The following is a 20,933-nucleotide window of genomic DNA, read 5'->3' as shown; positions in this document are numbered from 1 at the left end:
GATTTCCAATCTGACGGTCCGGATGGGGACTTTTAACTGGTCTGATTCTACATGGTGCTCTGGAAAGGTCTAGCTGCGAAAGTCAGCAGCGGGATTGGCTTTTGAACTCTGAGAGAGAGAGAAAGAGAGAGTCTCATGTCAGGAGAGCATCCGCATGCACTGGCAAGGGCTTATCTTATCTTGCCTTTGAATGCCCGTGATACTCCAAATCCAGTTCTGTACAGCTCAAGTAGATGCAACAGGGGGTCGACGAGGAACTTTCGAAAGTCAAGACCGAGCCTTATCGACCTAGTTCTTTCAATTTGACAACGTCCCCACGTTGAACAAAGAAGAGCGCTCCCCGGGTTCCGATCTTCTCTAGTGTTTTCCCCTACCCTGAGTCACTCACCCGGACTACTTTTGCACTGATGAGTCGGTAGAAGGAAGGTATAGCCCATAGTTTTTTTAGACCCTTCTCTTGATCATCTTAGTGCTTTGATACACCAGCGACAACACACGCTGTTGGCTATTCTGTTGCGCGGCGCTCGAGCCTGAGCAACTCACCCGCAGGATACTTTACGGCTATGCTGTGCCCTGCCTGCTGACTAAGTTGGATATAACCTCCGACTCCGACACCTCAGTTGCCAATATGTACTTGTTGTATTTCACGGGACAGTTACTATTCCTATGTTCATTTGGGAAAAAAAAAGCACCTACGCGCCACCTAAATGGGTACTTTAAAGCCGCCGACTCCAAGCACAAGTAGATCTGAGCAACCGGAGAGAAGTGAGAATCCACGGTGGTGGAAATAATAGCCATGGAACAGACAAAAACACAGTAGGAGATCTCCAAATCCGTACGTGCATCACAATGAGGGTGACATCGCTGTCACCAATGCCCTAGTCTGAAAAGCGTCCACGGGTCTTTTCCAGATATCCTACCGGGGGGTGTGTTTGGCGCCTACGGCCATAACTCTAGTCGCAGTGACTGGAACCATGCAGCTTCAGGGACAAATGTCTCCAGAAAACTGTCGATCCACAGGCACCAGTTATCATCCCATCTTAAAGCGCAAACCGCCATGCAATATTCCCAATATGCTGGATACCACCCAGCGTTTTCCCAATCAATGATCACGATGGAAGGAGCTTCATGGCCGGCATGGTCTTCATCGCAGATGACTATGTTCTTCCGTTGAACATCGCCATGAGTAAAGGTCGACTCATGGCCCCTCAAAATGAGGGGAAAGCAACGGCGAAAGTATTCCGCTCTCAAACGTGGACCTCCATTAGAAACGTATTTTCGCGTCATAGCTTCATTCAGATCATCCTCCGAATCGAAAGGGCCGTTCACTAAAGGATCAGGATCCATTGTCCAAAAGATATCATCTAGAAGTGGCCTTTTGCCGAAACTGCCAGAGTAATTTGGAGATGGAAGCCGACGTCATTTATCTAAGTAGCTCTGCAAAGCGCGAGCTATACTACTCTTCTACGAATGTTCAAGTTCCGCCCAAGCTGAAAGCAGGGTCTGTCCGATAGTGCGCTCTATGACGATAAAACTTTTGCCAGACTCGGGCCTCGTGTAGAGAGCGTAGACCCGCGGAACATGGATGTTTTTATTCTCCCGAACAAATAACATATTTTCTCCTTCCATGAGATTGACTCCTCGTCCAAATTTCACAACAAAATGCTGGCCCACTGCAACGACTCTCCACCCTTCCTATTCCAAGGAAATATCTGGAGCCTTCTCGATTTCAGCATCAGTGGGCAGAGGACAAGACAAGCCAGTCGCGTAGAAAGGTGTTTGAAAGAGACTTCTCATTGTTGCTCAATATTGATCTTGTAGATAGTTGACAGGTTGGCGCAGTGGGCGCATGGAAGTGCCGGCGCGGTTTTGTATGTGTAAAGAAAAGCAGTGCAAACACTCGAGTATAGATGCCTTCGTTTTGTCTGTTTGTTATGCTTGTTCTCTCACACGGTCAGTTACCGCTACAATACTCCGAATCGGTTGGGCGTCAATGATCAGCTTGCTACAGAGAGCACCATCAAAAAAATCTCAACATTAGACATATCGACCATCGTGGCACCAAGATGGGTGGAAACTGAAGTTGCGGGCATATAAGTCACTAATGGTTGGAATATAGGAAGCGAACCATTATCAAGCTATTGGGAATTTCACTTCCAGCTAAGACGTTACAAAGCAGTAGCCGATCATACAAATGACCCAATGTATCCGCCGCATGATCGAAACGGAATTCAAAGATGTACCCTGAGAATCTCCCCCTAATTGACACCGTGAGCTCGTGTCCAGATACATACACATGTGTTGCATTCAATGGTCACGATCCGCAATAGCAACATTCGCCAGATCAAGGCTACGCGTTGCGTTCAAGTTGAGGTCTTAAGAATTCCCGCCTGAACCAAAGCATCTATGGCCTCTTGGGTCCACTCCTGGCAGCGCCGAAGAGGTTCTTTCGGATAGAGCCTCCGCGCTCCTTCAAACTGCTTCTTGGGCGCAGGGATGCTTTCACAGGTTGGCTTGATGCGTGCAAAATCCGCGGTCGCGACCGTTCCAATGGCTATTTTGCTTTGGTAGGTGCCCGACTCTTCGGGTTTCTTGGATGGTTTGTGATCGTATTTCATTCCGTTCTGGATGTTGCCGGTGACCTGGAACAACCATCCAGACAGATCGTCGTTCATGTCGACAAAGATGGCGTGATGATCCCGGGGCAGGCCGGCACTAGAAACTCGATAGACATTGTACGACATGTCTGACGACGCAAATCAGCCAAAGAAAAAGGAATTAATCTGCTTGGAATATTGGCTGGAATAGAGGAGACTTGAATCATTATCTCTTGGATCAAGTCTGGCTTGTTGCTTTCCTTTCAGCTTCCAAGGGGATATTTATACCCTCCCTGGCTTAGCAACTGGAATGCTTCAGCTTCAGCCATCTTTGATACATCAAATCAAAATCTCAGTTACCAGCCTGTCAAATATGTATCACACTCTCGGTGCTGGAATCAAAGGGAAAACACCACAACAGCTCGCGCGCGGCTTCAATACTCTCCTAGCCCTGCGCCCTCTGAAGCCACAACGGCGGTAAGTGGGAGGAGCATGCCTATCCTTGCAACAATCATCCATTTTAAGAACCTCTAAAACGAATCAAGTCGAGAATTGTTCATATTTAATGCATCCTCTTGAACATATTCAATATGGGCAGCTTGCCGACATATCTACCCGGCGTCTACTCAGAGTCCAGCTTTGCAGGCTCTAGCATTATTTGCCAATCGCGACCGGACCTCGCAGGTTACATAACGCTGGTGATTCATTGACGTAGCGCAGCTATTCTCTCTTTGCGACAATACGTCCCCTGACTCCTGGGGAAGAGGTGATGATTTGAAACCGCTCGTAGGACGATGATGCAAGGTGGACCCTGCACTGATAAACTGGAATCCCCTCGGGCTTTGCATTATAGATGCAGATCCCGCCTGCATGAATCTGGCAGGTCAAAAGAACCAACGCACGAGGCCGTCTCCGATCGGCGATCTCCACCGGGGTCTGGGAGACCCGATTTCACGGCAGCTTCCTCCTCCATCGTGCGTGTACCAGCTACAGTGGCTGATTCAGCACGCGGCTCCGATACAGCAGGTAGTGAACGGGCATTTCTCGGTGCCTTGCAGAGATGGGGTGTAATCTAACGGTTCTCTCATGTTCCTGGTGAATGTGAGGCGGTGTATGCTTACCGCTCGATGGTAAAACGTAGAGGATGCAGGAGAGAGGGAGAAGGGGGGAGAGACATGATTCACCCAGGATTGCTGGTGATCAAGTCGATTGTTGACACAAGGTCAATAACGCCCACGCTCCGTATCACTGTAAATCTCGGGGTCCGGGAACAAAGTGCAGCAGATGTAACCAGTTGAGGTACACGACCAGATTGATGGCTGAAAGCGCCCTGTGCCAAATTCCGGACCAAGTACAATTGTACTCGGATCGCGAGGGGGAATTGTTATAAAATAAATTCCGCAAATCTACTGCAAGTGCGTCATTCGTGACCCGGGAAATCGCCATGTCGTCTTTTCCAAGCTATTGCTCGAGACTGTCTGTGATGCACGGGATGGGCAGATGGATAGAGTGAGAAGGACGCGAGAATCTGAAGAAAAGCATCGACGATGTTTGGACCGAGTCATACAATCGAGAGCCTTTATCAGCACGACAGATGTCCGCTTGTTCGTTCTAATCAGCCGCGACAAGCCGTACATCCACCTCAGTTCTCCGAGACTTCAGCGCCGTGGTTGATAAGCGCATCCGCCAACTTGGCCATAACACGATGAGAACCTACCAAGTGGAACCACGGACGGATTCTAAACTGTTGACACCTCTCTTCCTCCACCGAAAAGTCCTCATCTTGTGATTAGACTCTGAATATTCCCCAGGTAGGAATCTCGACCCTGTCGAAAATCAAGAAACTTTTCCTACCGCCTGCTTATTGCGCACGTGGATGAGGAGACTCTCTCGGGTCCCGCGGAACCCGCAATCTCAAAGGATGACGGGCGAGCTTCAGTTGGGTCGACTCGATGTGGAGATGCGGGAGGACTGGAGACTGGAGACTGGAGACAGTGAGGAGTTTGTGGATCACTGGATCATCTCGTCAAGACACTCCGGAAGCGTAAATCAAGAGAGTGCTTGCTGGACGGAGCCACTCTCGTGTCCGCGGGTAAAGGGCCATATCTCGGTTCGCGAGACATTGTTTCATAGAGGTCTGTTTGGTACTGTCTTGACTGGAGCGCTGATCGGGGTACGGCATTCCATTCTTGGCCGGCAGAGAGAAGCTGGCTGTCTGGTGCGGCACTCATATCAGGATCGCGTGAAGCATCCTTTTTTTGGCACTGAGGTTTTTGTTGCTCCTGTTCTGTGCCAGAGTCCACGGCGTATAAGTACCGAGTGTCTCGCTTGAGCTCGATGAAGATTGTAAAAATATGGCGATGGCTCATCTGATTCCAAAGACTCGCCTTGGATCTCTATTCATCCTGAATCAGGGCATCAATCGAGTTCCGTATACTGGTTCTTCTGTAAGTCATCTGGATTTCGAGGTTGTCCAGCTGCGCTGCGAAGATAGTTATCCCAGCTGAGAGGGAAACGAAAGAAGATCCCCCAAAAAAGCAGGGAAGGGAAAACCCTCCCAAAAGAGAACAAAAGGCTAACAACATGAGTGAACGTCCAGATTCACATTCACTCGTTATCAAAGCCAAGACGACTGTCGATTCTTTCACCCACTAGTATCACATCTCCTACTCGGAATCAACATCGACAGCAATTCACTGGCACTTCCACAATGCCACCAACCAACAGCCTCTGGCACGCTCATCAAAATCAAGTAAAGCTACTACACACGGAAACCGATCCCACCAAAAGGTACACCTACCGTGCCGAAACGACTCCCCATCTTGCTACAATCCTGGGCTTCCCATCACGCTGTTCGACCTTTCCATCTCTCTACGAGCAGACCTGTAAGGAAATTGTCGATCTCGCAGGTACGATTGCAATCTTCGAACCCGTGCGTCTCCACGTTCGCCCCGAGGATATCTCCCAGGCACGCCACCTGGTCGACGAGCGCATGAAGACCGCTCCCCCGACGCAAAAAGCCCACGTCAGGCTCGTTCCAGCACCGGTCAATCACTGCTGGGTCCGGGACTCTGGCCCAGTCTACGTGCGGGGCGTCGACGACGACCAGCGATATGCGATTGATTTCCGGTTCTGCGAATGGGGTAATAAATTCACAGAGCGGATTTACAATGACACCGAGGACAAGATCGGCGCCTTGCTGGATCAAGAACTCGGGGAACGGTCCGACTGGCCCGCATTAAGCGATGCAGAGAGACGGGAGAATACCGAGTTCGCACGACGGGTGCTGGAACTGGAGAACCGCGACCTGCCCGATCAACCGGTGTCACGCGTTGTGTCTGCGGTGCGGCTCGAAGGTGGTGGGATCGAGATGGACGGGGAGGGCACTTTGATGGCGATGAAGAGTAGCGTGGTCGTTGCGTCTCGAAATGAGGGCCTGTCTCGTCAGGATATCGAAACGGAACTCGGCCGTCTGCTCGGCATCAAGAAATTCATTTGGATTCCGGGGCGGGAGGGCCTGGATATCACGGATTATCACATCGATGCCGAGGCTCGCTTCATTCGACCCGGTGTGGTGGTGGTCGGTAGACCACACCCAAAGTGTCAGCGGGTGTACTGGGACGTGTATCACGAGATGCGAGAGATCCTCGATAATGCCACGGACGCGCAGGGTCGAAAATTGCAAGTCCATGAGATTGAGGAGCCGGATCCGGATCTCGTCCGAGGGGACGTGGCCGGGGAGGAAATGGAGCCGGCGGCTTCATATGTGAATTTTTATTTCACCAATGGCGGACTGATCATTCCGGCTTTTGGCGATGCCGTGACCGATGCAAAGGCGTTGGAGACCTTGACTCGGTTGGTTCCTGGGCGGCGCATCTGTCAGGTTGCCGTCAACGCGCTGCCTCGTACGGGTGGGGTTCTACATTGTACCACTCAGCAAGTAGTCTAAGGGAGATATGACGAATTATTGTACTTGTACTACTGTATGTACTATTGTATGAGTATATGCCCGTGTGTCGACCGCGCAGCGCAGAAGTAATTTAAGAATTGGAATACCTTGCAATCGGCGAAGAGGGGGGCTCTACAATGACCTGCTCCTCAGCTTTTTCTCTTGAGAAGAATCAGCACGATCACAGTACCAATGCTTCTACATCTGGAAAGTGGCCAGACCCGCGGTATTGTGATAAGCCTTAGGAGTAGCTCCTAGGTACGCAGAGTGGAAAGAATAGCATAGGAATTCTTCCACATGTTGTAGACCAGCGCCGCGGGGGTTTCACGATACCGCAACAGGCCAGCGTAGGTAAGCCTGATACCAGGTTATGCAGAGAAACATGTTGCTGTACCCTTCGCATCTGTATGGTTTCCGTCAGTGCCACGCCTCTTCAAAAGAGAACCTTCACACACAAGGGATTGGAAACTTGGTTATGCAATTTGCACAATGTAGGCGAAGCGCGATCCGAAGGTTTTGCAGGTTGCAAGATTGCACCCCTACATAAATATGTGAGATGGGGATTGATGAGGAAAGACAGTAAAGCCGGTATGATGTACTCCGTATGCTACTACGCAGTTTCATCCATATACGGGAAGACATTCCTTTTCAGGTCCGACATTTGTGTTTTCCCAATACAGACGCTAGTCCAGGAGTAATTCTGGGAGCAAGAACCGAGGTCTTTTAGATTTCACTTGAGAAAATTGGAAAAGTTACGTGCCCAAACAAATAGCCTCGCACGTCCGAGGTCGAGTCAGCTTCTACCGGTATGATTTGCATAGTAACGGAACCAGGAACTATTTACCATATGAGCATCCAAATCTGTAGATAGAAACTTTCATCCTCGTTGCATCTGTTCACGAACCGCATCATTGACACGACGGCAGACGAACAGACTAAAGTATTGACATGGACAACACCAGTACTCCTAAAATGAAACCCCTTTAGTCCGCGAGGCTCTGAACATACAGTCAAAAAAGTGCATGTAAATCGTCTGTTCCTCCGAGAGTAGATAATTTCGACGTAGTCTTCTTCCGACTGGATGCAGAACCTGACAGCTTGCATTAGTTTCTGAATCGAAATCATCGTGAACCAGGATGGCAATCACACTCGCCAGTCATGTTCAACAACAGTGATGCCTTCCAAAGTCTTCGGCTTAAAATTGGGAGCCATCTCCGACTTTGATGGCATTTCAGTCTAGACTGAGGTTTCCTCACAGAGAATGGGAATCCGTCCTATACTGATGCTTATCGGGCTGAGCAGGGGGGGTAACAGATGTAGAGGCTATGAGCGCAGTTAGAAGATGTATAAAAGTTAATGACAGGCAACCCTGGACGCCCAGCGTGAGTATCTCTGTGTTTTTTTTGATTGTTCGTGAATCTCTTTGAGGTAACAAGTCTCGTCTTCCTCGTTCCGAGGGACCTCTTCGTGTCCTATAGTACTATTCCTCTCTTGCTCCATTCCATAGACGCAGTCTGTATCTGGAGCCCCGACATGTCATTTATACGCCCTTTTTTTCAAGAGAAAACTTTCCCTTTGCAACCCCACGGCATCATCTCCGTCTCCGAAAAAGAAAAGAAAAAAGACAGGTTGACATCGTCGTCAACGGTGCCTGCCATGCCATCGTTCACAGGCTTAACTGATCAATACTGCCCACCCGCCCTCCACCTCCTAATCTCCCCCCTCCCTTGGTCACCATTCCCAACCGATAGAATCGCTCTTCTCCCGCCGCCGTGCGTCCTCCGATATACCACTTCTCCGGCCCTAGGGCGTCGCAGAATCCGCCCGAACCCGACGACGAATCGCTACCCCGGCGTTGGCGGTCGGAGCCCCGTGAGATCGGGATCGGAGTAGACGCGACTGCCGACGTGGAAGATCCAGACGGTGCGGGCGGCTGAGAAGATGAGAAAGGATCGGCATGATAGTGAGAATACGCGTGGTGCTGCTGTGTGGGGGGCGGAGATCCCGTGCCCATCGATGCTGGGGGAGGTGCTGCGCTAGAAGGAGATGTTGAAGTCACCGGTGAAGCCGCAGCGGCAGCGGGAGCAGCCTGCGTTGAGGCTGAGGACGAAGAAGTGGGAGCGTTGGCGGGGTACTGCGGCGGTGGATGAGGGTGATGGCCCGCTTTGGAGGATATTGTGCGGGCACCTGAAGAGAGCTGTGCCGTGGATCGAGAGGGAGAAGATGTGGGCGGTTGAGAGGCGGATTTGAGGGTGGACTGGGCACGAAATGCGGCCAGGAAGTTGGCGAGAAAAGGACGGTTGGTGGACATGATGGTGGAAGAGGTGGAGGATTCCAGATCCTCTCGATTGCTGGTCTCAAGGAGAAGAAACGTTGCGGGTCGGACGATGAGGGAAGATGAAGGAGATGTAGATGATCAGAGGAGCCGAGTTGGCGATCCCTTTGGGTGGGGAGGGATGAATGACAGAGGAGAGCGAAGGCGCCCAACGATGGAAATTCTTGATGGCGGACGAGAGAGTTTGAGGCGGGGAAGGATGAAGGTGAGGGCTGGAAATGATGGTGTCTCTTTCACACCTCCCAAAGGATCGATTGTCCTGGATGAAGATCCCGAGATCCCAAACTTTCTGTCTCTCTCTCTCTCTGTCTGTAGCTCTTTATGTCGCCCAGACGGAAACCCACGGCCGAGTTCAACCGGAAGACAATCACCCCCCAAAAAAAGGCTCGCGTGGCTCGTGTCGACGCAGCGGGGAACGCCCGAAAAAGGAAAGCGAAGATTCCGAGATTCTCCTGCAGGCGCAGGAGACCAGCCGGGGCGCCAATCAGGCCCAGACGGGATGTCCAGATGGTGACGTCGATCGGGGAAGAAACCGGGAGAAGGCCCACGCGGTCGTGTGAATACCGCAGTCGTGGGATGTGGAAACAGAGACGGCTGTCGAGATTCCACAGAGAGGTTGTAAGGCAGATGCAGCAGGTGTTCAGGTACAAACCAGTTTCCGATGGAGACTTGAGGCTGAGTGGAGCGTGATCGGCTGTGGATTTCCCCAGACTGCGACGGTGGATCTGCTCCATCGACCCGAGGAGTAACGAATAACCATTCGGTGCTGGGGAATGACAAGAGGAGAAAAGAAAAAAAGAAAGGACAAGCAAATCAATAAAAAAGAACATAGACAACATGATAGCCCAGAGAGGATGGCCACAAGCGCGTCGACAGCCATCACAGAGACATTGTTCTCCAGGGCATGGAGCCCATGTACAGCATGGACAAGTCCCTCCGAGACGGACATCCACATCGGCATGTTCGACCGGAGCTCACCCAAGGCTCGAGCATCGAGCATCTACACCTAGAGTCAAAAGCAAAAACTGGTCCAGGTGAGAACCGGAAACTCATGCATGAGCACAGCAGTGCTCATGGAGTCTATTTCTAAGAGATGCTTTTTGTTCCACAAAAGTCGATACAAGAGGAGAAAAAAAAAGATACGAGACAATCCGCGACACGGAAACCAACAGGAAGGATCAAATATCACAAACACCACCGCCTCAGAATCACACTCCGAGCAGCTCGAAGCGGATCGGGGTCAGTGGTATGCAAATCATACTTACAAAGGCCATGCAAATGCACCGAAGGAGAAAACCCCCATCCTCATTGTGAGTCGCCAATCTCGAAGTCCGTCTCCCCCCATCACGTCCGAGGAAACCTCCCCCGACGGAGAGGAGAGGGAAGCAACAGAGCAGGAGAGGGCTTGGATAAGTGAACAGAGCCAACCGACACACTGCACGGACGGCTCAAAGGAATAGAGAGTCGGACACCAAAAAAAAATACAGACCATGAACACAGAAACGAGCATCGAAACCAGAAAGGTAGGAGGGGAAAGAAAAAAAACATGGTAAGGCGATGTGGAAAAACTGGTGATTTCAACAATGGCCCCGCAAAACATCTCGGAGCCGCCCTGTATCGTCGTGATTTTTTTGGGGGCTTCTCTCTTGGCCGGCGCGCGCTCTTCCATCCCCCTCGCCCCTCGCTCTCATCCTTTCTGTCTCTTTTTTTTTTGTTTGGTCCTTCTCACTCCCGCTCTCGTTCCGTGGTCGACCAATCGCGCAAAGATGAAAACAACACACATGCCCATGTCTATAAGTTTGTGGACGCCGAACGATAACCACCCCACCAAAAACTATCGCCCCGAGACGCAGCACGGGTGAACAGGAACAAGGAAAACAACAACCCAGACCCGCAAGTCAACCACCAGGTTTGGAGAAAACAGATTCGCCGCAGAAGAGATGCAGTCCCACACCAGATGGGATCGGAAAGAAATCCATACATCAAGATACCGGAGAGAATCAGGAAACGAAGCAAATGGAAGATATGAATCAAAAGGGAGAAAAGATAGGGGAGATAGGATCCCATCAAGAATGCACGGTAAGGTGATAATGAAATCGACAAAAAGGAAGCAACGAGCCTGGTTCCGACGGCTCCTCCCCGATCGAGGTGAGAAGGAACAGGGAAGCACACAAGGCGCGGCCAATCATGCCACAGTGGTCAAAGAAGAACTTTTTTTGGCGGTGTGGAGATACCGCACCAAAACACTCGCGCAGTCCCTCGCGTTTCATCGTATTACATTCTGATCAGACCAACCCAGTCTACTGCCGGGCAGCCTGGACGGTGCCTGTCGTAAAGTCACGTCAGCAACCGAGGAGCCCATGGCCGACGAGGAATCGGTGAGACAGAGAGAGATCAGGACTTACCGTCACCGCTCATGGTAGTCGAAGCCATGTACAGACCGTTCATGCCATTTTCAGGTCCGCCGGCAGTCGTGGCAGGGTAGAACTTGCGATCGGCATCGACGGGGGCGTGGATCGATTCCTGGCCGGTCGCCATGGAGTGGGGGAAGACGGGATTCATGTAACCGTTGTCGGCACCGTGCTGGAAAGCCGACCAGTCAACGCCGGGCTGGCCCGCGGGGTGACCGGACATCACCGGGTATTTGTGGTCAGGGACGACCAAGGGCTTTACCTGTTCGTGAGGACGATCAACATTCAGTTGCTGGCCATGGGATTCGGCACCGGGGTGGTGCATGAGATACGGATTCTGCTTGGGGCCAGCCATCCAGGAACCTCGTGTCGCGGCCTGTTCGGCGAGCGCGTGGTCACCAGGACCACGGTTCATGCCATTGGCCGACGCCATCGCGTATCCCAGATGTTGCTGGTCCGTGAATCCGGGACGGCCACCGGCCATTCCGTTTCCATTCACGGCCCCCTCGCCAAACTGCGCACTCATCATGCCATTGGGAGAAGGAACGGGATTACTGACTTCATCCTGAAGAGGCTTCGCGGGGTTGGCCGCGGCCGACGCAGCAGCCGCGGCGGCTTGCTGCTGGGAACGCTTCAAATGCGCGTGGGGGTGCGACAAGTGAGTCGCACCCGTGGGGTTACCCCGACGGATCGAGCACTTTTGGAAATGACGCTTCAAGATATCACTGCGAGAGAAGGTGTCCTTGCAGAGAACACACATGTAGGGACGGTCACCAGTGTCTACAGCATGGCAACAAAAAAAAATTGGCGAGTCAGAATTAGCGTGCTCAATCAAGTATACGAGTTGGATCGGGTTCGCCACCCAAAGGAGAAGAGGGGGAGGGGGATTGTTGTTTTTGGTTGGTCGCAAAACTTACGGCGCAGCAGATGACGCTTGAGGTGCTTCGCGTGAAGATAGGTCTTGTTGCAGTGCGGGCAAGGGAACTTTCCATCGGCATCCTTGGCAGGAATGGTGGTGCTCTTCGCAGTGCCGTTGACACCGTTGGCGACTGGGGTCGCGCGGCCAGGGACACTGGGCAAGATACCACGACGACCTTGCGAGCCCACGACCTGCGTTCGGGTTTGATCCTTGGGGGGTCCATAAGGCGAGCCATTGGCACCGTTCACGTCGGGAGTCATCCCCCAGGACTTGGTATCGGAGTAGCTGAAGGCACCAGAGGGCATGCCGTTGAAATCCCGGCGATCACGAGGGGGCGCAGGAGCAATGGGCTGCGGGTAACTCTGCGCGGCCGACGCGGGAGGCAAGCCACTGGGGGGAGGAGGATAGGACTGAGTGTGGTGACCTTGGGGCTGGTGATTGGGATGCGCAAGGTAGGAAGGCGAGTGGCCCCCAACAGTGGTGTGTGGCATGATAGGAGCTGACGAGTTTCCGTACACATCGTGAGTCGATGCGGGGAACCGCGACAAGTCCGGGCGGTACGGCTGGCCCATGTACGGATGCGGTGCGGGCGACTGAGTGTGATGCGGCTGGAGAGGAGGCAGCGTGTGAGGCTGAGGTGCCGCGTATCCTCCCTGCATCGAGTATTGAGGCATCGACATGCTGGTGATGGGGGTTGAGGACATGGGCGTAGAGCCCTGAGGCAGACTGGTTGATGGCGGACGCGAAGGGTGCGAGCGAGGATCCATCGTGATTTCTCGGTCCGCAAGGGTCAACGAGTGGAGAAGATTTTTGCGACGAGAAACTGGGAGGGCGAGAACAAAGGTTGATGTGTCGTGATCACGCAGTAATCATCGAACACGTCGCGGTCGTGTTTCCTGAGCTCTCTTCACTGGATTTTTTTTCCCACTGGACTCGACAGGTTCGAAGGGATTCTTGTTGGAGGCCAACTGAATTTTTTTTTCCCGAGGCAGAGGAGGCACAGGCTGACTTGGGAGTCACGGACGGGCGAAGTCACAATTGTACAAGGATCTGACTCCACCGATTGATGAAATTGTCAGAAGGTTGGAGATGTGAAGAAAGGAAGAGAGGCTTGATCGGAGTCAATTCCCCACGGTCACCCACCAGGTCGAAGATGTGTGGAAACTTGGTGTTTTAACCGCACGTTGGTCACTGTCGATGGGTTCTGTATCCACCAGGGAAGCGGGCGTGCAAGTGGGTCTCGCAGCACAACAACTCGTCAGATCTGTTCTGCGCGTCCAAAAGGGCTGATGAAGACAATGGACCAGGGTTTGAAGGATCAGAGAGTCGGAGAAGGGAGGAGAAATTGATCGGTCAAAGCCGAGCCGGGACGGGGTGGTGAGAATGAAGTTTCGACGGGGAGGTTGAAGAGAGAGAAGGGGAGGGAAAAAAAAACTCTAGCAAGACGATTCGATCGCGGACGGGGAGAAGAAATTGGGGGGGAAAGCGAAAGGGAGACCAAAAGTGAATCTTTGGGGGGCGCGGCCAAGGTTCAGGTAATGGAAATTTACGGACAAGGGAAAGAGAAGAAAAATGGAAAAATTCAGAAAAAAAAATTGGAAAAGAAAAGGACCAAAAGCACGTAAGCCTGGGTAGGGGGGGGAAAGAGAATATGATGAAAGGGAGAACACTATGAAATGTGGAACAGTGAAAAATTCAACGTGGTATTCTCTACAGGCTGGAAGTGGCTTGTGACATGACAAACGTAACAAGTGGTTTGTAATAGCGATTTCGCTCGAGGAGGCAAGAGGCGATCAAGCGCCTCTGGAATAGGGGCGACAAATGGAAAGGAAAATTGCAAAAACAAGAGCCTAACTGCTTCCGTATAATACAGCCCAGTCCGAATACACGATACCGATGGCCGTTTCCACGGCTTACGTACGTTGACCCGAGGCAGCCTACCAAAAATCCCGTCACCCAAATAATGGGACTTTCCAAGCTTGGAACAGGAGTCTACCCGACCATGGGATGTTCCCATTCTGATTGGAGTAGATATCTTTCCATTCTGAGAATCGACCGCAGAAGCCACGAAGACGGCGGTCTGCACGGGAAAAGAGAATTAAAAAAGGCTGTCATGAAATTACACTGATATTTGAAAAGGCTGGAGGGTGCTCTTCACGGCGCAAGACACGCGCTATATCGTGAAACCAGCGATCACAAACATTCAGTGACTCGAGGATACAGCGGTACCGGACGGTTGTGGATAAGATTGGCTGACAAGTCCCGGGGGTGTGGTGGACAGCGATGACGATATACCTGCCTTCTCAGGGTCTTCCGAAGACAGCCTCGGATACACCTGGAATGGCCGGGAACAGTAATCTCGAATGGCCGCCATCCCAGGATGTCTCCGGCTTCTCACGGCCACTATCACTCGCCAGCTTGCTCCTGGCTGGCTGACTGATGGTCTGAAAGGTGCATGTTTGAATCAGTCAATCGGGAAATTTCCGTAATGCCTTCCGCTGAGGGCCAGGCTTGCCATCAGTGATGATGTTTGTGTACACGGCGGTCGGCTATCTTTTGCTTCCGACTTGATTAATCTGTGAGCTCACCTGCGCCCTCTGATCTCCCAGGGTGGTTAGCCGGCGGCCAAGAGAGATGACCAGGCTGTCGATCCTCAATGACTATTCTTGGCAGTATTTGAGGCCATTCCAGTTTAATTTTGGACGGCTGAAACTTGGGCAGCCGATCGGGCCATTTCGATTGATGCAGAAGCTGGGGTTGGTAAGCAAGACGTGGCACCCATTGGCAATGCCTGACTCAGATGAGAGAATATTAGAGAACATCCACTTGACTACTGCCGGACATTTCTTTTGGTCTTCAGCCCCTCGGTTGACCAGAGTTCATCCTATTTGGATCTAAGCACAAATGTTGAATTCAGGGCTGACTGAAGTTCCAGGCGTCTTCATGTTCGACTATAGACCTCACCAAGGGTTGTAACTCAAGACCAATCATACATCAATTAGAGGAAATGTGTTTTTACGACTCAGTATGATTAAATCATTTCCGATCAAGGGCTCGCATGTACCGGACAGGTTAGGATGTCTTGGAAGTCAGGAGATGGTAAAAGTACATTTCACGCGCGGTTAAATATATGCTCGAGGCAGTAGGTAGGCAGGTATGCCTGCTTGAATAAGGCCAGTGGCCCAATTTTTGGCGAAATCAACACACACTCTGAAGGATTTGTTTGATGTGAGACACCGGGCAACCTGTTAACATTTTTTATTTGGATTGAACAAAACACAGAAAATGCATCCCATGACCAACCTGCGCTTTATCTGGATATCGGCCGGACTATTCCAAAAGGTGTCACGTTTCAAGAGACCCCATATTTCTGATCGTTGCCGAAGGTCCACCTTCCATCAACCGCATCAAGTTCTGATCGTTATCTGATTAACTCTCTTCCTGCCTGTCCTCCCACCCCCTCCCCTCCCGCACTGGAGCCCGTCGGTCTTTCCAGGTGAGAGTGGGTTTGGCAGTCATCCCTGGACTCTGTCTCGAGGTCCGCTTCGACGTTTGCAGGGACTCGGCTCCGCAGTGGCTTGACAGCCCCGCAACGTGAGCAGATCATTCAATATTCAGTAAGAAGTGATCAAAGTTTTTTTTTTGTGTAGAAGCTCGCAGATGACACCCAACTGCACAAGCTGGAGTTTGTCGGGCTCCTTTCAGCACCAAGATAGAGGGCTCGAGCGGTCTACAGGCTGCACCAAGACTAAATACCTGTTATCCGAGACAAGTCGCCAGCCTCTCGCGATTAGCTTGCCGGAGACCTTTGGTCCATGTGCTGTAGATGTTTTTAGGTACAGGGGAGCAAGTACGTACCTAACTCTCTCTTCCTAGGCTTGCATTATCCTGGTAATCACAAGCTATATAATAATCATTGGTTCATTCTACCCGCATACGTATACCTGAAGTACTGAGCCTCTATACGTGAGCAACACGAATTGTGGATTGCTCAGGGATCATCAATTCTTCAAAAGGCGCGTCATCTGGTCTGATCAGCAATATTTGAGAGAATCTCATATACCCTGCACTCCATTTGTGCCAAACAAAGGGAATCACCTGCCTAGCAGAGCCATTCACTAAGTGTTGACCGGGCAATGGCGGGTGATCCTTGTGTGCTGATAAGATTCCAGCGTTCAACTACCACTATTATTTACGTGTAGACCCAACGCATGTCAATCGAGCTTACTCCGTGCCGCCTCACATAACACGATAAGGTATCTACCAGATCTCAACAAAGAGAGCCTATCACGTCCAGCAGCACCAACCCATTGGATGGATGTGCATATTTCCGGAGATCTGGGGAATTCAAGGGCTCAACATCAACCCTAATACCCATACCGTGAACCATTTTCCCTTTCAAGGGAGAAAGTCCATCGGCTCATCTAACGGTGTTTGACAGGCATCCTTTCGCGGATGCGCCGCAGCCGCTTACAACCTTGCTGGCCTCCACCTTCTTCAAAAGTACCGTCTCCCCTTACAAAGGTACGAAAACCCGCCCCTGTACAGCAGCAGGGGCAGCGGCAGCAGCAATAGCACCTGCTTGAGCCCGGTCAATCGGCAGATCAGCAGATGGTTGCATTCAGGCGCACACTTTCTCCCTCGAACCGGACCTCTCGCCCGAGAGCATGCTAGCGCGTCCGGCTAGCCGCTAGACAGCTCATCTATTCTCTCATGCCATGGCCTGCACCAAAAGGACACGGGAACCGACCTCATTCCCGCCAATCCATGTCGCTCTAGCCATCCCGAGGGATGAAGGATGAGGAATGCAACGTCCCAATGTCCAGCCACGATACAAGATATCTCCCCGATTGGGTGCCGTGCCAACAGTCGCCGCTTTGCATTCGCTCCTGGATTTTGTCTTTTCTTGCAGATGGGATGCGTGCAGATGCAACGCGAAGGGTTGACAGAGTCTAGAGACCCTGTCCTACGTATGTCCTGTACGCTGATGATAAGTGCGAACTGACCATTCCTGTTCCTAGCAGAGGCTTGAGGTTGCGCGATTCCCTTGGCTTTGTCATATCACACTGTAGACTCAATCCCCCCCCAAAGCTCACAAAAAGAATAGATTGAGCGCGAGGGAACGAGGGACCAGGGGTTAAGTCAATCAAAACACTACTTTGTCGGACAAGGGGTGTCTAACCCCCGAGTCCGGGAGAACTTCGGTCGGTAATGTGATTGCGCAACCACGGCAATTAGGTATGAACTGTCTGGGACGTGTAAGCGAGGCGACCGACACGCAAGGAGAAATCTTGACATGCTTCTCTTTTTTTGACTTGGGGAAGACGACTGCATAATTTCGTTCATTTGGAAGTTATAGATATACGCTCGCGACAATACCACAATCAAGTGTATCCGTTGACTCGTGATGACTGCTGAAGGCCCCCCCCCCTCTTACTTCTCCACCAGAGACATTCGCAAGAGCTTCTCCCGCTTCGATTGTGGACCGCGCAAGAGGCTTCGACCAGGGTTCTGCAGCAAATTCAACGGACCGGAGTCTGACCACCAGCGCGCGCGTCCCTCCAACCGCGAAACTTTTGCAAAAAAGAAAAATTTCCCAAATTTCCTGGCGGAAACTTTCGTGTTGTGGACGCGGCACCGATGACAACCGCGGGCTCTCGCGTCAGCGAGGTACCACCTCGAGGGTTGGGGGTCGGAATCATGGCATCATCGCGACCGTGGCCATCTTGAAAGTTGTCAGTTGAAGCACCCTTTTGTTTGAAATTCTGTTAAGAAATTGACCACTGCACGACCAAGGAGCTCTTAATTCTACAACCTAGCAGTCCGGTAGTCTCCAGGAGAAAGTAGAGGATACAAACTCAATCACACTCGAGGGAAATACTGTAACATTCAACGGCCATCTCGAGTGTTTTTTGGCCCTGGGGGCACGAAAGTGGTTTAGGGTCAAACCCCTCAGGAAGATCTCCCTCGCTTAACCTTCTTCGTTCGCTCATCCATGTAACGTTTCCAGGAGAGGCACCGGCCAACATGACATTTCCGGTGTTGACAATTCAGAGTGTGGCTGGAATATCACCATGCATGCTGGCGGTACAGCACATAGATATTGATCGAGTCCTAAGTATGAAATCAAAAAAGCGTGTTGAAGCCGACCTGCATACATATTCCTCTCCCTCTCCCGAGAGAAAGTTAGTCAGCCTAGTATTCTTCAATCCCCAGAAAAACTCCCCCATTCTCTTTCCCGATCAACGAGAAATTTCACAGACGCCATACCGCAAAGACACAGTGTGGTGGTGCTTTACAGCTTTGTTGTCACGGGGTTCCGTCGTTTTAAAAAATACTTGTATTCTGCGCGCTCGGGAATACGGGAGACCACCACAAGTATGGATGCGCTGTAAGGCTAGTGGTCGGCAAAGGTGCCGGGCAATTCAACGAACAAGATCCACTCTTGAAGGGGGAAAAACAGCCACAAGGAAAAAAAAAAAAAAGAGAGAGGACGGAAAAGTAAAAATTGAGACTAAGTTGAGCATTGAAAAAAAAAAGAATTTTTGTGCATGGCAAAGAAATTCGGCGTTGATTCGGTCCAACGAGCAAGTGGCTTCTTCTGGCAAACTACGGTGAGCCAAATCTTTTTTGTTCCTTTGACTGTCATGATCATATTCAAGCGTGCCCAGAATTAGGAAGGCGAGGGCGTGTGTCACTTTGTTCACCGCGCAAGCAATCTATGGACAAGGGTCCCCTTTGTTCACCGGAGTTTTACCGTGCGCAGGCAACATACCCTGATACTGTTCATTCGTTGAGAGACATGCTGTGGCTACGGAAATGTTCTGGACTTGGTTTCATTTTTCGACGGGACGATTACTGATATCTTGATTCGGGGCGGTGTTTGCCGTCGTCGGCTTTCAAGTCGGCATATTTCCCGATACTCGGCTTGCAAGGTGCGCCCTTTTAATTCTAATCCGATCAATGAATGAAAGGGCAAACTGCTTGGCACTTGGACCCTTGGTACTGGTGAACATGTCCGACTACAACGCAAAGTAGTCGAAGCTGATATTGCGTGATGGACACGATGTCGGGTCCGGCTCATCCTGACCCGACCTCATACAAAAGCTTAGGTTTCCAAGCATCTGGCAAAGTGATATCCATAGAGAGAAAAAGAAAAATAAGTAGAGGCTGTTCAAAGGATTGCCTGCCCCGTCGCCTTGACCGTCTCCAGTAGCTTACCGGACCATCAGCCCCTCTTCGTCCCCCCTCTCTCCGCCCATGAGCAATGGGATCGCGCTAAGGAAAGTAACGCTTTTTTAAACTATCACCGCCAAAAGAGACTAGCGAGCAACCAGTTCGCCCCTTGTACAGCGGCCCCTGCCAGGCTGCCATTTCCACTTATCATGTCGGGAAAAATGCCAGATCGCAGCGTCGATCATGGCCCCTCTTTCCCTTTGTCAGGTTGAAGTCCAGCCTTGTCCGTAAATGGCAGAAGTGACACTGTCACGAGGTGTAGTGGGAGTTGGAGTTGGAACCCAGCACGCATCGCTCTGCCTATCCATCAAAATGTGTGCCACCAACAGATAGCCGAAGAGTATTCTCTTCTTCTTTTCTTTTTGTTTTATATTTGTCCCCTGAAAACCCTGTGTCAAGACCTGGACTAATGTGTATGTACTTCCCTTTTTTTTTTCCTACAGTAGTCCCTATGAAACGGACGATAAGTTTTTGGAGAGAAAGGCTCGCACAAGCCGACGATTGATGAATCGTTGACACACGCTCCCGGTCACCGGTTACCGGTAGTGGTATGTACACCGCCGGCATTCAACGTTTGTAAAGTGGCGGGTTATTATTGATATCGATATATTGATATTAATCTAAGAATTCGAGCGAAAATAGAAAAATCCCCACGAGGACAAGAGCGACACGCCTCAATGATCGGCCTTGGAGTGCTGTCCTGGCCTTTGCTGCATACTATCCTTATACAGAACGTATATGACATGTATTATCGATTGTCGCGTGAACATACTTGTAAGGAGAAGGAAGGAGAAAGCGAAAATACATAGCTTCGGACCAAATGATGCATCTCGCCCTCATAGGCAAGACAACGCGATATCATTGCATCGTCTCTCGACGGCCAACCAATACCAGAGCAAAGTTGGGCTCTCAGCAACTAGAGAGGTCCAGTCCGGGTAATCCCCAATGCAGAGTCCGAATAAATCTCTCCCATACACCGTCCCTGTCCTTCCCTCCCTTTCTACGTAGAGTATAGACCGCATCAATGCATGGTACATGATACTGGACCAAGCCAGCCTCCATCGATACTACATTTGTACAAATCGTACAAAGAGCGTCTACCTGTCTTGTCTCTTCCAACCTTGAACCGCGTTTCTCGTCGCTTTCTCTGTTTTTTTTTTTCCCCGAGGAACCCGGCACAGACCGGAATACATTTTACGCAGATGGAAGCCAAGTCCGGATCGCCGAGTTTCAGGATCCCCAGTCGACCAATCATCGCGTAGTTTGACACCAGCGGACAAGAGGATCAGAAACGCCACTCACCTCATCCGCCTGACGCGGTAAGTGTTGGACTCGCGAGTCAAACTCAGTCTAGTTCGCTCTTGGTCTGGTGGTCGACCGACCGAGCCGAATTCGGCTAGCGGGCTTCGTGGTTTTCTTTTCTTTTTCTTTTTTTCCCTTGGTGCGTTCAAGGTCCTCGAAAGAGGAAAGCAAAAAGTCAGGTTAC

The 20,933-nt window shown here is 51.2% G+C and overlaps 6 protein-coding genes across 6 annotated transcripts; 1 reads left to right on the top strand and 5 right to left on the bottom strand.

The window, feature by feature from the left end:
• Positions 1 to 939: 939 nt before the first annotated feature.
• POX_f07966 (uncharacterized protein) lies at positions 940 to 1,347 on the bottom strand (the record flags this gene model as incomplete). The annotated part of the gene is made up of 1 exon (XM_050116752.1): positions 940 to 1,347. The coding sequence occupies one exon, from the start codon at positions 1,345 to 1,347 to the stop codon at positions 940 to 942; it is 408 nt and encodes a 135-aa protein (XP_049966891.1).
• Positions 1,348 to 2,363: 1,016 nt separating this feature from the next.
• Positions 2,364 to 2,744, bottom strand: POX_f07965 (uncharacterized protein; the record flags this gene model as incomplete). The annotated part of the gene is made up of 1 exon (XM_050116751.1): positions 2,364 to 2,744. One exon carries the CDS (start codon positions 2,742 to 2,744, stop codon positions 2,364 to 2,366), a length of 381 nt encoding a protein of 126 aa, XP_049966890.1.
• Positions 2,745 to 5,307: 2,563 nt separating this feature from the next.
• Positions 5,308 to 6,546, top strand: POX_f07964 (uncharacterized protein; the record flags this gene model as incomplete). The annotated part of the gene is made up of 1 exon (XM_050116750.1): positions 5,308 to 6,546. One exon carries the CDS (start codon positions 5,308 to 5,310, stop codon positions 6,544 to 6,546), a length of 1,239 nt encoding a protein of 412 aa, XP_049966889.1.
• A 1,666-nt stretch (positions 6,547 to 8,212) lies between these two features.
• POX_f07963 (uncharacterized protein) lies at positions 8,213 to 8,857 on the bottom strand (the record flags this gene model as incomplete). The annotated part of the gene is made up of 1 exon (XM_050116749.1): positions 8,213 to 8,857. The coding sequence occupies one exon, from the start codon at positions 8,855 to 8,857 to the stop codon at positions 8,213 to 8,215; it is 645 nt and encodes a 214-aa protein (XP_049966888.1).
• A 2,324-nt stretch (positions 8,858 to 11,181) lies between these two features.
• Positions 11,182 to 12,978, bottom strand: POX_f07962 (uncharacterized protein; the record flags this gene model as incomplete). Its single annotated transcript, XM_050116748.1, has 3 exons — positions 11,182 to 11,207; positions 11,287 to 12,072; positions 12,210 to 12,978. 3 exons carry the CDS (start codon positions 12,976 to 12,978, stop codon positions 11,182 to 11,184), a joined length of 1,581 nt encoding a protein of 526 aa, XP_049966887.1.
• A 4,666-nt stretch (positions 12,979 to 17,644) lies between these two features.
• On the bottom strand, positions 17,645 to 17,913 carry POX_f07961 (uncharacterized protein; the record flags this gene model as incomplete). The annotated part of the gene is made up of 2 exons (XM_050116747.1): positions 17,645 to 17,784; positions 17,850 to 17,913. 2 exons carry the CDS (start codon positions 17,911 to 17,913, stop codon positions 17,645 to 17,647), a joined length of 204 nt encoding a protein of 67 aa, XP_049966886.1.
• Positions 17,914 to 20,933: the final 3,020 nt, after the last annotated feature.

The sequence above is a fragment of the Penicillium oxalicum genome, chromosome VI, assembly GCF_001723175.1.
Source record: "Penicillium oxalicum strain HP7-1 chromosome VI, whole genome shotgun sequence".
NCBI lineage: Eukaryota > Fungi > Ascomycota > Eurotiomycetes > Eurotiales > Aspergillaceae > Penicillium > Penicillium oxalicum.
Note: the sequence above shows the minus strand (reverse complement) of the source record. Positions and strands in the feature narration are given on the sequence as shown.